A 14927-nucleotide genomic window follows, 5' to 3' on the forward strand; every position below is an offset into this window, starting at 1 on the left:
TGCATTTGGAATTTAACCCAGGATCACTTTAAAGAGCAACGTGGTAACTCAGCCAACTACTTATGAAACCATAGGTTCCCTTTGCGTTCCAATTGCTCCTTCTCCGTCCCCTGTGCCAAGTGATTATCTAAGACAAAATGTTGGCTAATCGGGGCCAGGAGCTGGACTATCACTTTTCAGCTTCGGACAACCTGGAGTTCATTAAGAGAGCCATCCTGGGGTGCCTGGCACTGAAGAAGTTTGGTTTCCTTGGACTATGTGGGGTCACCGCAATAAGTCATTCAAATTCACTGTCATTTAGGGCTTTGTTGTTGTTTTTTTTTTTTTTTTTTGAAATTGAAAGCGTGGGATTATATGTTCATTCAGAAAAAGCATTTACCTAATCTCTAGGAAAAATATGACCTTTCAAAAGAGCATTTTCAAGCATGATTGCCCGTTACATTTATCCCCCTGATATTCTGGGAAGAGTACATATTTGCAAATCCATTGCTGTGTCCCCAGGATTCCCCATGTACTCCCTTACGTAGAGAATAGCACATCCAACTATTTTTTAAAAATACAGATTTATATTTGCAGGATGAGTCAACTCGTCTCGTCAGCTTAGGTGGATTTAAGGAGCGTTTGCAATGATGTTTTTTTGAGTGTTTTTGTGATGTTAAACTGCTGTGTCACTAAAATGAGGCAGGAATGTTCAACCTCATAAATAAGAAGAGAGTAGAATTTGGGTCCATAGTGGGAGACCTTGGGAGAAGAACAGATTGAGACTCTGGGTAGGATTCCGACTCTATCCAGGGCTAAGAGTGCGGATGCGTTATTTTGTTCCTTTGTGCCAAAGCATCTCAGTTAACGGGAAACTATCAAATGCATTGGAAACCAGAAGTTTGGTGCAGTTATGTGGTGTTCTGGTGTACTGTGTGACTACCTATGAAATGAAAGTGTGAACTGGTTTCCTGGTGGGTTCTATTACCGTATCAAGATTATAGATTCCCTGGGTGTATGGTTTAAGAATTAGTAAGAGGTGCTTAGACCTTGGTACATGCTTAGCAAACTATCAAGTTTGGACTTCTCTGCATCAGCTCTCAGTGTATCTTCTAGTTCTCCACAAATAAAGCCTTATTGAACTGACAAAGATATGGTGTGATTACTTTGTATCCATGTCTTACAGGCTGAAGGAGAATCACTGGGCAACAGTGTGAATTTCTACCTTTACCATTTCTTTCCTGAATACGGTCAAGTTCAAGTCTCCCAAAGTCGTATCTCTAACGATGATGCTTCCTTTTACTTTCAGAGCTGAGCTACGCCTGGATCTTCAACGAATACCCTTCCTATCAGGATAACCGCCGTTTCGTGTCTCAAGAGACCGGGAATCTGTACATTGCCAAAGTAGAAAAATCAGATGTTGGGAACTATACCTGTGTGGTCACAAATACCGTGACAAATCACAAGGTCCTGGGGCCGCCTACACCTCTGATATTGAGAAATGACGGTGAGTTGTCTAACTTGATTTTGCTAATTCTGGGTGGGTGTGTGCATGTAAGAAANGGGAGGGGCAGAGAGGGAAGGAAGGGGGGGGGGGAGAGAGAGAGAGAGAGAGAGAGAGAGAGAACTCAGTCACAGGCTGAATATGTAATGATATCATGTTACTGGCACACAGACCTTCAAAGTGTAATGCTTCCTTCATTTGGCACCCATATTTTGTCCGCTTGTGTGAGAAAGAAGCCCTTGAATCCATTTTGGAAAACTAATTAGAAGTCTAATTGCTCATCTCAACAGGAAAGGAATGTGGACTTAGGTGACTAAAAATAACAAGGGGATCTATTTCTTGTTTCTCTCCCACTGAAATTAGTATACACAGGCAGACTGGAGTGAAAGGTTGAGCAATTAGCTCATTAATCAATTCCATGTGATTTAGCATTCTGAAAGAAGTTTTCCATTATCCCAAGTAACATCTGGATTTATAAAGCTAGAGTCCCAGTTCCCATGGCCGTCCGATGGAGAATTAACGAGGCCCCTTTGAGATGAAAGTCTTAATTCCTCACACTATCATGAGGCTATTTCAAGAAAATATATGAAGTTCACCTTAATTGCTTAATGACCTAACAATGTATATAAATCACCCATGCTTTTTTTTTACTATATATATTTTTTATTGTAATTGAACACAATACCTTTATTTTATTTTATTTTATTTTATATAGTGCCGAGGATTGAACCCAGGGCTTTGCATGTGCTAGGCTATAGCTCTCTATCACTGAGCCACAACCCCAGCCCCTCACCCCACATCAGGCTACTTCTCTAAACTCCAGTGAGAGATATGTTCCACAATGAAATCCGAGGCCACACAGTGGAAAAATCATGGCTCAGGATCCCCACCCAGCACCCACGTCCGATGGACTGCAGAGCCTGGTATTTTAAACCCTCTCTCTCCCTGCGCTCTTTTTCGTTGGACGACACCACTTCTTACCTGAATTTACACGAGACAGGCTTGGAAGATTCCAGATGAGAACCCAGATTTCTATCTCCCAAGCTTGTAACTCTCTCCATGAATTTTTAACCCAATTGGGACTCTGAACCTCCCAGAACAGGGAGTTTAGAGCAAGACCAGATGTGTAGACAGGGTCTGAGCATCCTTATAGTGTAGACCCTCCTGTGGAATTTGGGGGCAAATGATTTAGACTTCAGTCTTTTGTTTAGTCATCTATTGAACATATATTTATTTAGCACTTGCTGTGTTACAACCATGTCTTTGTGGACTGATAATCAAGGACCAGAAGGCCCCTCTCTGATGGTACCCATATTCTCCTGGCAGAAACAAACCCCCCAAAAAACAAATAACCCTAAACAAAACAAAAACAAAAATCAGATTATTTTAGAGAGCAGTAAATCTGTCAGTTTGGTGAAATGAAGGCTCTGTGGGGTGGATATCGACTTTAAAAAGATTTTCTGTGGAAAGTCTTTCTGAGGCAGGACCTAGGGACTGAATCCTGGATGATAAGAAATCCGTCCTATGAGGATCAGCTGGTGGAACAAGCCAGGCTGAGTTCACATCGTATGCAAAGGTCCTGAGGCCAGTGAATAGCTCTTTGCATATTGTGGAAACTTAAAGAATTAAGCCTGCTTAGAGCACAGTGAGTCAATAGAGCTTGCTTGACATTGAGCTTAGAAAGGGGTCAGGGGCCAGATCTGGAGGCCCTCAAGAGAAGATTGGGTTTTCTTGCTGGAGCACTGAGAAGTCCTTAGAGAATTGCATTCTGGAGAGTCAATAACGTCTTTGTAAATAGAGAGGGAGGTCACAGAAGAGAAAAGCAAGATGCACTTGGAAATCTGGTGTAGCCACCAAGGGTAGAGGAAGGTCATTGGCTGAAATGGTGTCCCAGCCCGGGTTTGCCAAGGAAGAATTGCAAACATTATTTTAGACATTCTTTGTGAGGGCCCAACACAGCTTCTCTTCCTTGGCCCCCATGAAGAATCATCTGTTTTCTGGTTTTAAGTGCATTTTTCTATCACGATGTTCACCTGATATATCCATATTAAATTCTAAGTAGCTCACTTTCCCACCTTACCCAGATTAGCATCAAAGATCACTGTTTTCATCCGTCTTTGTGCTGGGCCCTAGCATCCTGCCAGCCTCATGGAAAATGTGAAATCAGTATGTTGGGGCGAAGATGCATTTCCCCTAGGTAAAGCCACGCAACCATCCCTTTAAAGGAGACAGGCCAGTTCCCAGTGTTGTTGAGAGTGATCATCGCCACTTCTCCAGAGCCCAAGACGAAGGAGCTTTTCCAAGGACAGAAATTACTTTGTAAGAAATTATTTGAAAACACAGCTCCTCTGGCCTCTACCCAAAGTGTATTTGGGACAGAATGTTTCTACAGTGACTTGGTCAGTTTTGGGGTGCCGAGTCACAGAAGTCAGGGAAATATGGACTTTGATGCACAAACATGATGTAGCAGAAGGCAAACATCACATAAACCTGCCCCTTAAGAAAAAAGGGACCCCTGGGCGCGGTGGCGCATGCCTATAATCCCAGCGGCTCGGGAGGCTGAGGCAGGAGGATCGCAAGTTCAAAGCCAGCCTCAGCAAAAGTGAGGCGCTAAGCAACTCAGTGAGACCCTGTCTCTAAGTAAAATACAAAATAGGGCTGGGGATGGGGCTCAGTGGCCAAGTGCCCCTGAGTCCAATCTCTGGTACCCACCCCCTGCCCCCCCCAAAAAGGAAGCAGGAACAAAAATTTAGGATCTCAAAATTCCAAGATCGTCATGGACACCTCAAGTGGGTATCAGTCCCTCTTTCAGCCTGTCTAGTATCTCTTCACGGGAATGACACATGTTTTGTATCAGAATACTTGATCACTAAATTAGCAGACTAAGGATCTCATTCTTCGGCAATTAATGGCCATTTAGTCTTAATTTCTGTGAGTGTTCCATGGCGAAAATTCATAATGTCTTTCCCATTGAGGTTGCAGTACATAAAAGAGACACTCAAACTATATTGCTATGCACAAAGCCGGTTCTTTAATGAGGTCCTGTTTGCAGGCGAGAGAAAGGCGGAAATATAAATCAAACAGAGGTTGCAACATAAAGATGACCCGAACGTCTCTTCCCTGGGAGTAAAATCAATGAAGTGATCCCTCCACAAGATCTGGGATGGAGTGACTGGCTGTGTGTGGTCCAGTATTCAGGTTATTTCTTTGGAGATCCAGCTAAGCAGTTCTGGACTTGGATGCATTGAATCCAGCCCCCAAAGTCACAGTGAATCATAGAAAGTTAAACCGTGAGACTCACGTATCAGGCTCACGTCCTGATAGGACTCAGGTGCAGTACCCCATGGGTCCTCCTCATGGATGATAAGTGCCACCTGCCCCTGGCACACCACGGTTCCACAGCGCCCCGGGATTTGCTGTTCCATTTTCCCTATCTCTACTTATATCTTCCTTGGTCCTTCCTATATCTCTGATCCTTAATCAAATATAGGCCAGGAAGTCTGCCCTGAAGACCCTGGAGGCAGGCTCTCTGGGTGGAATCTAGACCCCCTATTTATTAACTAAGCAACTTTGGAGGTATGGCTTTAACATCATTGTCTTTTATTTTTCTTATCAGTAAAATTAAGATAGCAAAGTAATTCTGTGTATGAAAATACATATAAAGTAACAGGCACGGTGGTGCATGCCTGTAATCCCAGCAGCTCAGGAGGCTGAGGCAGGAGGATGGCAGGTCCAAAGCCAGCCTCAGCAACAGCGAGGTGCTAAGCAACTCAGTGAGACCCTGTCTCTAAATAAAATACAAAAAGGGCTGGTGATGTGGCTCAGTAGTTGAGCATCCCTGGGTTCCAATCCCCAGTACAAAAAAGAAATAAATAAATTATAATGAGAATTCTTCCAAAGAGCTTCATCATTTAGTACTATTTACCCGTAAGAAGTATAAAATTGAGAGTTAGACCCATGTGAGAGAAGGTTGTACCAGAGTTTGTAGTTATTTATCTGGATATTTTAAAATCTGCTCTGAAAAGATAATATAACTTACTCTCTGGGAATCCATGGGAGCGTGCAATGTTTGCCTTAGGTGTTGTGAAAGGAAAAAAAGAGTCTAATTGAGAAAAGAGCCTCCTCGTTATTATTGCTTCAGTAGCTCATTGATCAGCATTAGCCTCATTGCTGGTTATTAATAATCATGAGCTTGCTCTCTTATGTGTTTTGCACGGATCTCAAAAGAATTGTCTCTCCATTTGCATAAACAGAGGCAGAAGACCACCACGTAACATAACTACGAGAGAAATAATAGAACTCGATGAGGATCATAATGGCTAGTTCCTCCGCCTTCCACCATCGCCCCGACTCCCCATCTGATGGCTAAAGAGGCAAAGAATTAACATAGAAATGAGAAATTGGGAAAATGAGACCGAGTCTGTGAGGATGTTTAGGTCTGGTACATGCAAGACTTTCGTAATTGAGCATGAAGAATCCTCGTCTGGTCTTCATATTTTTTTTTTTCTGTTTTCCTTGAGACTGGCTGCAGATGGGTTTGGCAGATCTTGGTTTTGCTTATTAGAATCAAGACATATGCTTAGCAGTGTACGGCCTGGGTCTATCTGCTGGTTCCTAAATATTGTTGAATATTATCCCTGATTAGAACTCTACCCAGAAGAGATACTAGGGAACAGGGGAAATTAAATACAAGTCCTATCTTAGAGTTTAAAATTCTTTTTCTCTTTCCCTTTGTCTGATTAATCTCCCTATTTCTACACATTGATAAGCATATATATATATATATATATATATATATATATATATATATAATGTGTGTGTGTTTGTGAGCATATCTGTGTACACATAAAAATGAGTGATTTCTAAGCAACTCAGTGAGACCCTGTCTCTAAAGAAAATACAGAATAGGGCTGTGGATGGCTCAGTGGTCGAGTGCCCCTGAGTTCAGTGACTAGAACCCCTCCCCCCCAAATGAGTGATTTATAGCAAGTTAAATCTAAGTTGTCTGAGGGACTCCAGGCATTGCTTTCTAACTTGATTGACTCCAGTCTCAATTTGTGCACAGGACAGATAATGTCAAATACAACTCAACAGACAAATACTATTCATTTGGGTTAGATTCCCTTCAAATACCAACAACCCATCCTAGTGGGCAACTGGGTGAATTCTTGCAGGATACCATGAGCCATTGCGTGAGTTTTCACCTCTGTGACTCTGTCGTGGCTCAGAATACATTCCCTACAAAGCTCCAAATTTAAGAGCAAAGAAAACCTTAAATAATGGAAAGGAGAAAATTAGAACATTCTGGAAATTTATTACCATGGTATCGTGTATCCTTGATGGCGATCCCGCCAACGGTTGACAGTAAACTTTCCTGATATTGCCCCCCCAAACTGCATTAGGGTCTCCCGTGGGCCTTAACAACCACTATTTGTCTTCGGGAGCAGATTAGCTTTATTTGTAGGCCACTTAATTAACCCAGTGGTCAGATCCAAAACCCAGTCATTAAGGGGAATCTCTTTTAAATCGTACGCTCGACCTACCCGGTTTCTGTTGATGACCTTGCGTTTAGAGAGGCAGCAGGCAAAGTCTCTTCAGTCGATGGCTGCATCGGCTTGCATGTCGTTTTATATCATTGAAGATCTGGAGCTGATTGCCAACGTGCTTGGCTTTGTTTTACTGTTGCCCACAGCATCACAGCTGGTGAGTCTTGGGTGTAAATCACGTCCGATGAGAACATTTTACACGACTGAGGGATATGAGATGGTTGGCCAAATGGCCATTGCTCATCGGGTGTAATAGAGTCTTAATGGCCCTGGATATTTCGAGGAAGGTTTGACAAGCTTAGGAACTTGGCAGTAGGCTTGAGACCTTCAGCACAGCCAATTCCAATAAAGGTCCATGGAAGCCAGAGGTCTTGGATAGTCATTTGGCTCGTCAGTCACAAAGCGTCGGTTCAATGCCCAGGGTCCGTGGTGCACGGTGAAATCAACAGAATTTAGAGAACTTCTCTTTGGCGGAGGATCCAACGTTTCATTCTTTATTGGGATTACATCATGGAGCTCTAAAGAATACATTCAACCCAACAGAGGGATTCGGGTTGCAGGAAAGGGTAGCGTTGACCTGGGCAGTCTTTTGATCTTGCATAGAGCTAGCAGGTATTCGTGGAGCACCTGCTGTGGACTTATCGCTCAGGATGCAAAAGTCTTTATGTGCCCCTCACGGGCTCCAGTCGGGTTGGAGAGTCTAATTGCAATCTTTCACAGGAGTAGGGCCCTGTTGGGGGAGAATGAAGAACTAAAGTTGATCCACTCAAGTCTCAGTTGTGAGAAGATCTACTGCACAGGGGTCAAGGACACAGTGACATAATGTATAGATTCCGACCCTGGGGGTAAGGAAAACCTGGATGCATGCTGGGAATCAGCCCAGGCTTCCATAAAGAGTTGCATAACCAACCAAAGAGGGAGACAAAGAATCTCAGACAGAAGGCGTAGTGTTTGTTATAAACCAGTGATTGACAGACTCCCTCTTGAAGGTCTGGTCTTGCCCATGGTCTGTTTCTGTAAATAAAACTTTCTCCATAGAAGTCTTGAATATTCATATAATTTTTTTTTTGCTTTTCTAAATAGTATTTTGCTTGAATCTTGTTCTATGATTCGTTATTGCTAATATATGGAAGTTGCTGTTAATCTTCTAAGTGACAAAGTTTCTGGAAGGTTCACCAAAATCTCTTATTAGTTCCAATGGTTTGTTGAATCGAATGATTCTTTTGGACTTTGTTATCTTCTTATTTTCTCTGTGACAGGGGCCAGACAGCTAGGACTCGTGGCTTTATTTACCACCTGTTTTTGTAAATAGAGTTTATTGGGACACAACCTGTCTACTTGTTGACATTTTGCAGTTGTAATAGGAAAGTGGAATAGTAACATGACGACCGAGCCCACAAAGCCTAATAAAATCCTGGCTCTCTGCCCTAATATAGAAAGACTTTACTGACTTCTGACAACACGATGATATCTTTAAGTAGCTGGAGGCTGTCCACCAGAAGACTCTTCCTTTGTGACTCCAAAGACTTGAACGAGGACCAGAGGCCAAGAAAGGGTTTAGTTCCACACAACAGGAGGAACATTTTAATAGGACAAATATAGGAGAAGAAAAAAGTTGGCTTAAAAGATGACCTTGATTACTTCAGGAATTCAGGTAAAACAAGAGTGTCCCAAGCCAGGGGCTCTGGCGCAGACCTGCAATCTCGGCAGCTCTGGAGGCTGAGGCAGGAGGATCGTGAGTTCAAACCCAGCTTCAGCAACTTAGCGAGGCTCTTAGCAACTTAGTGAGACCCTGTCTCTAAATAAAAAATAAAAAGGGCTGGGGAGGTGGCTTAGTGGTTAAGCACCCCTGGGTTCAATTCCTAGTTCCAAAAAAAAAAAAAGCATCCAAGTAGGGATACTTGGTCATTCTATCTTTATATGAGAACAATTTCTAGAAAAAGCGTTTCTCTGCATTTTAGTTATTGAAAAGGAATGAAGGATGAAGATTTGGGTTTGACTTAAGGCAAATAACGAAGTTTATTTTTATTACTCACAGGTTTCTGAAGATACATTGGATTTTTTTTTCTTTCTTGTTCTTTACTTAATCCATAAGTGTCAGAGAGTCCTGCACGTCTCCTTTCCAGTGGGGGGGACATTCTTGTTAGGAGAGCTGTTCCCTCCAACTCAGGGGGAGTGAACCCACGGGGTGTGCTGGGCAGTGATTCAAGATACCCCTTGGACACTTCACTAGAACTTCCTACGTGCCCTTCCACCAGGAAGAAAACAAACATTTTTTTGGAAAAGGGCAGAAGGTAGACTCAGCCAAGGGACTCTGTGAGTCACGTCGGGTATTTCCAAGAGCTCGCCTCTTAACGGAATACGCATCGTATGACTTGTGTCTCATACAAGAGGAACGTTCTTGGGAACGCTTCCTAAAGCAATTTCCACCATATTTTTTTTTCCAGTAGGAAATCCCACTCGGTGGAAGCCGGTCGATGTTCCTTCTGTGGTTTTGTTTAGGGAGCACAGGTTCCAGCTAAGGCAGGCGCTGGCAAAAATCTTATGGCACCATATTCTGCAGACGGGCCTCCTCCTCCTGCCAACGCAGCACGCCGCAGATTGTACTCAAACAAGCGCAGCGGGTGTCTGATTTCTCTCTCCTGTTCTGTAAATCGTCAGCTATTTTGTTGAATGCTCTCCTCTCACAGACATTGGCTTCGGCTCTTGGAAGTGGGCCAGTCATTGCCACAAGGTCATCTGCAGAGTCCCAGGCTCCTGTGGGGCCTTGTCCCTGGTAGGAACTCCATGAGCAGAACCCTCCCACTGACCAGCCCAGAGAACACCCCTATTTATGGATGTCCCTTGTGTGAGCCAAAAAAAAAAAAAACCAACCAACATGCTTTCAGCACCATAATGAAAGTCCAAAGATCCGGGAGTGGGCCTCATGGATCAGCTATGCCTTTTATTTAGTACTGGAGTCAGGCATCAGATGGGCTCACTTTCTGGGTACAAAATGGCGCCCGTTACAAGAGAGCTCTGGGTTTATGTAGGTGACACACTGGGAGACGGCTTGATCCTTGGAGACTTTGGCAGAACATATCCGTGTGGGCATTCAGGAAACAGGTGGTGAGAATCTGAAGCTTGTTTTCACTGGGTAAGGATGGAGGGTCCGGAGTTTAGCATTCAGCCCTTGTCTCTTTCCGTCCAGGGTCTACTGTCCTGTGACTGGGAAAAGGATTTATTTGGCGAAGGATCAATGTTGTCAATGTGTCCCTCGCTCCTTCTTCCAAGGCCACACTATTTAGGGGGTTGTCTCTTCTACATCCTTCAAGTTGGACCGTTTGTTCATGGTAATTGGAACACCTTGCTTTTGCTCCCACTGAGAAAAGTGATTCTCAAAGTGCATTCTTCCTATCATCAATATCGGCACCATCTGGCCGCTTCTTAGAAATGCAGATTCTCAGTCTTAGAGTCCACTTATACCAGAAACTCAGACGCTCCAGGTGATGTAAGAATTTGTTTTAGAAGAAACACCAAGGAATGGGTAGGCTGGTCATCCTCATGAAACCCACTCTTTCTGTTATTCAGTAGGTGATTAATCATTGCCTGTGTGTGCCACGTTACCATAGGATGCATAGAACAGAGATGCAGGGAAGGGTCCTACAGAGTCAGGATGAGGTCTGCGTCATCCACAGTGTGTCCCCTTGGTAGGCACAGGGCATGGTTTATGGTCCCTGTTAATTAAATCTTTACCAAGTTTCCTAGAGCTAAGCCCACGCCCTCTGAGGAGTTTGACACGTGGAATTTCAAGTTCTGCAGCTTCCATTCTTGTTATGGTGACCCTCTTCTGCCAAAGAATAGAAAACATTCACCGTGCAGGAACTAAGACCCTTCTGTTATACAAGGAAAATTATTGATACTGCTATCTTTATTTAAAATTGATAACAAGAGTTGTCTCTAGAGACAAATCATACAGCAGAACATGAAGATGGCTGAGATGATATTTCCTACTTGAACGAGAATATGTTCTACACCTTGTCTATGTCCGCATTATCTAGGTTGCGTAGTCATGGCTCAACCTCTACATCTTTCCACCTTTTAAAAGCACCGGAAGATGGAAAAAGTGTCGTGGAACAATTTCATCCCTCAGTTTGCACTTTTTTTAGCCTGATCAGTCCATAAATCACCAGAGTAGTGCACTGGTGGATAGAGGGAATAATGACTTTAAAAAAAAAATGCATGCCTCTTTTAAGGGTCTTTTTTTTTTTAAGGAAAAAGGCAACTACTTTTCCATTGAATGCAGAGAGTAAAGGCCAAGATGGTCAAAGTGAAAGCAAGTGTCAAAACAAACACACATCTCGTGCCAGACGTAACCAAATTAAATGGGAGAGTTCACGGATATTCCAAAAAAAATCGCTTATAATATAGCTGGAGACGATTGCTTACCTCATCTTCAGGACTTTAAAACTGGAGCAGTTGTTCTATAAGAAAGAACATTTTTCAACGACCCCGATAGCATTCCACCTCTTGTCCGTGTCTCTGTGCGTACGATGACTACTGATCCGCCCGTTATTCCTGTTGAGTCTTGATTATGGATCAGCTTATAAACCGAGCAGAAATTCCATGGGACCAGAGACACAACCTGCACAGTTCATCTCGGTCAGAAAGATGATCTCAAGGGAACTTGAGCTAGAAATCCGCGATTCTTAATGAACGGCTCCCACGCCTCGAAAGAGATAGGTTTAACTGAATAACTATTATGGGCTGCATTCCTGTTTAACTGAATCACTATTATGACCTCCACTCCTGTTTCTCCAACGCCCCCACCCACCATCCGTGTCTCCTGATCACACTGCATTTTTTTATATATATTCTTAGTAATGAGCAAGGATTTGTGAAGGATATAGAAAAAAAATCAAAAAGATTTTCATTCCTCAAGGAGGTAAAACGTGTAAGAGACTCCATAAAGAAGATCGAACACGGTGATGCTGTATGAGGCGTACCCTGAGATTTGTAAAAGGCTTTATGTCAGCTGTGATTCACTGAGTCCCTATTAAGCAGGGAGACTGCCGGACAAGGTAGGAACCGAGGAGTGAAAAAGACTTATTTACCTGACGTGACAGGTTTTATCATCCAGACGCAGGACAGAGACCGAACAGGCAGGCAGATGAGAGAAGTGTAAATTGTTATCAGTCACAGGAAAGAAGCAGGATGGTAACAGAGAGTAGCGGCAGGGACCTATTTTAGAGTGACCAGAAAATACCTCTCTGAGGGTGGCGTCGTTCGAGCCGAGACACAAGCAAGAGATTCATCCCCGAAAATTCATGGGGAAAAACAAGAGAAAAGAAAAAGAGGTACACAAAGCCAGTCTTCACGGGAGCATGATCGATAAGATCTAAAAAATACGAACAACCCAGAGGCTCATCTGCTTGGGACTACATGGCAACCAGCTACTGTCACAACCTCAGAAACAGCTAAGCAGTATGAACCCAGAGTCTTAGAGCAAGGTCCTGTCAAATGTTTTTGTTTTTATTTTTTGTTTTTGTACCAAGGATTGGACCCAGGGGCGCTTTACCACTGAGCCACATCCCCACCTCTTTTCTTCTATTTTATTTAGATACAGGGTCTTGCTAGATTGCTTAGGGCCTTGCTAAATTGATGAGGCTGGCTTTGAACTCACGATCCTCCTGCCTCAGCCTCCCAAACCACTGGGATGACAGGCCTGTGTCACTGGGTCCAGAACTGTGAGGCAATAATTTTTTTTTCTTTGAACTGCTTGGGTTGGGGTTCTTTGTTTTGGCATCCGTAGGAAACTAATACAGTCAGCAAACAGATCATTAGCAGCTAGTGCCTCTACACAGTAGAGTCCTCTTCTGCAATAAATAGGAAGGAACGTCTGGTTCATGCTACAAGGTGGATGAACCTTGACGCCAGACACAAAAGGCCACATCTTCTGTGATTTCATTTATACAGAATGTCTCGAAGAGCAAATGCATAGAGACAGAAAGCAGATTAGGGGTCACCCAGGGCTGGGACCCGCAATGGTAATTGACTGCAGGTGGGCTTCTGGGGTCTTATTAGGATACTAGAAATAGTCCCAAACTGAGTTATGTGGACAGCTGCAGGCCTCAATGAAATTGCTAAAAGTCATCAAATTATACTCTTAAAATGGTTGAATTTTTGGTATGTAAGTTAAATCTCAACCAAAGCCATTTTTAAAAATGTCATAAAAACAGTGAGAAATGAGTCAGAAAAAAATTTTTTTTTTGTTCTTGTTGTTTTGTTATTAGGGATTGAACTCAGGGGCACTCGACCACTGAGCCTCATCCCCAGCTCTATTTTGTACTTTATTTAGAGACAGGGTCTCACTGAGTGGCTTAGGGCCTCACTAAGTTGCTGAGGCTGGCTTTGAACTCGCCATCCTCCTGCCTCAGCCTCCTGAGCTGCTGGGATTACGGGCGTGCACCACCACAACGGCTCAGAACAAGTTTTGAGAGGAGATTTTAGTGGAATAGGCTGGGCCCATAGTCCAATATGACTATTGTGTCCTTAGAAAGACCCACAGGGAGAAGGTTGCGTGACCACAGACCCTACCGCAGCTCCAAGCTAGGGGACGGTGCAGGTTGACAGCCACCACCAGAGCTTCAGAGCAGCAGAGGCGTCCTAGGCCCAGGGCTTTGGAGACGAAAGCCAGGTGCAAGCTACAGAGTAGGGCACCTGGAGGGGACGAGAGGGCAGCAAGAATGGGGACAGCATCCAGGGAGGGCAGACTCCCAGCCTAGACCTTCACAGGTAGGATTCTAGGGTGGGGAAGTAGCAGTTCCGAGGTCCAGAACATTGACCCCGCTTTTCGGGTGATATTTTAGTCCAACAAAGTTGTATGACATAGATTTGTTCCTTGGTATGATTTTCATAGACAATCTCCAGGTCACGTTTCTAGAAATGGGTGCGCTGGGGAAACGCCCGGTGGCTTCTGGACACCCTTGTCCCTGGCATTTTTTACCTTATGGTCTCATCTGCCTCCAGAACGTGACACACGGCAGGGCGGAGTGTCGTGGTCCCCTGGGAGGACAAGAGACCTCTGGCTCCCCAGGCAGATCTTTTTTTAATCAGCGCCGCTCTCGGGGGCACCCAGCCACACACACCCCACTAAGAGGTGCGAACTCGCCGGCTGTGCTCAGAGTCATGCCCCTGATATTTATGGGACAATGGATGATTCAGCGGATCAGGCTGTTTGTCAGCGAGCTGGCAATGGCGTGGGAAGGCTGGTGTCAGCAGGCGCCGCACCACCTGCAGGCCAGTTCTGGGCAAGAGCAAAACTGAGGTGCAAGACAGCTCAGGAGGCGGAGATGGCCAGGAAGGGAGGAAAGCCCCTGTCCTGGGGACACGTCAAGCCCAGATCCCGTGTGCTGGGGTTTTAGAGGGTCATCCGCTGCAGTGACGAAAGGACCGGAGTGAAAGATGGAGATGAGGGGTCAGGGCCTGAGTTTTTACCTTGAACCCTGGTTCACTGGCTGGTTGAACCCCTTGGAGGCTGCAGCCTAGTTGCAGAAGGAAGGGATCCTTCTGGAGTGTGATTTCGCCCTTTGGAGGAAAGACAGGCATTGCTTCAGTGGTTTCGTTTTGCAATTTCCTCTTTCAAAAGTATACATCTGTGCCAGGTCCTGTGGTGCACGCCTGTAATCCCAGCGGCTCGGGAGGCTGAGGCAGGAGGATCGTGAGTTCAAAGCCAGCCTCAGCAACAGCGAGGAACTCAACAACTCAGGGAGACCCTGTCTCTAAATAAAATGCAAAATAGGGCTGGGGATGTGGCTCAGTGGTGGAGTACCCCTGAGTTAAATCCCTGGTACCAAAAAAAAAAAAAAAATGTGCATCCATCAGACCCAGATGAAAAACACCAAATGAAATAATGTCAG

At 44.4% G+C, this 14927-nt stretch overlaps 1 protein-coding gene across 5 annotated transcripts in view; it reads left to right on the plus strand.

The window, feature by feature from the left end:
• LOC107150034 (contactin-4) overlaps positions 1 to 14927 on the plus strand; it is an 874282-nt gene that overhangs the window by 702224 nt on the left and 157131 nt on the right. For all 5 annotated transcript variants that reach the window (XM_048787029.1, XM_048787028.1, XM_048787027.1 and 2 more), the window contains one exon: positions 1289 to 1486. In XM_048787029.1, coding sequence (XP_048642986.1) covers positions 1289 to 1486 — 198 coding nt within the window. The remainder of the gene's footprint in view (positions 1 to 1288; positions 1487 to 14927) is intronic.

Source organism: Marmota marmota, unplaced genomic scaffold, assembly GCF_001458135.2.
Source record: "Marmota marmota marmota unplaced genomic scaffold, marMar, whole genome shotgun sequence".
In the NCBI taxonomy this organism is placed as follows: domain Eukaryota; kingdom Metazoa; phylum Chordata; class Mammalia; order Rodentia; family Sciuridae; genus Marmota; species Marmota marmota.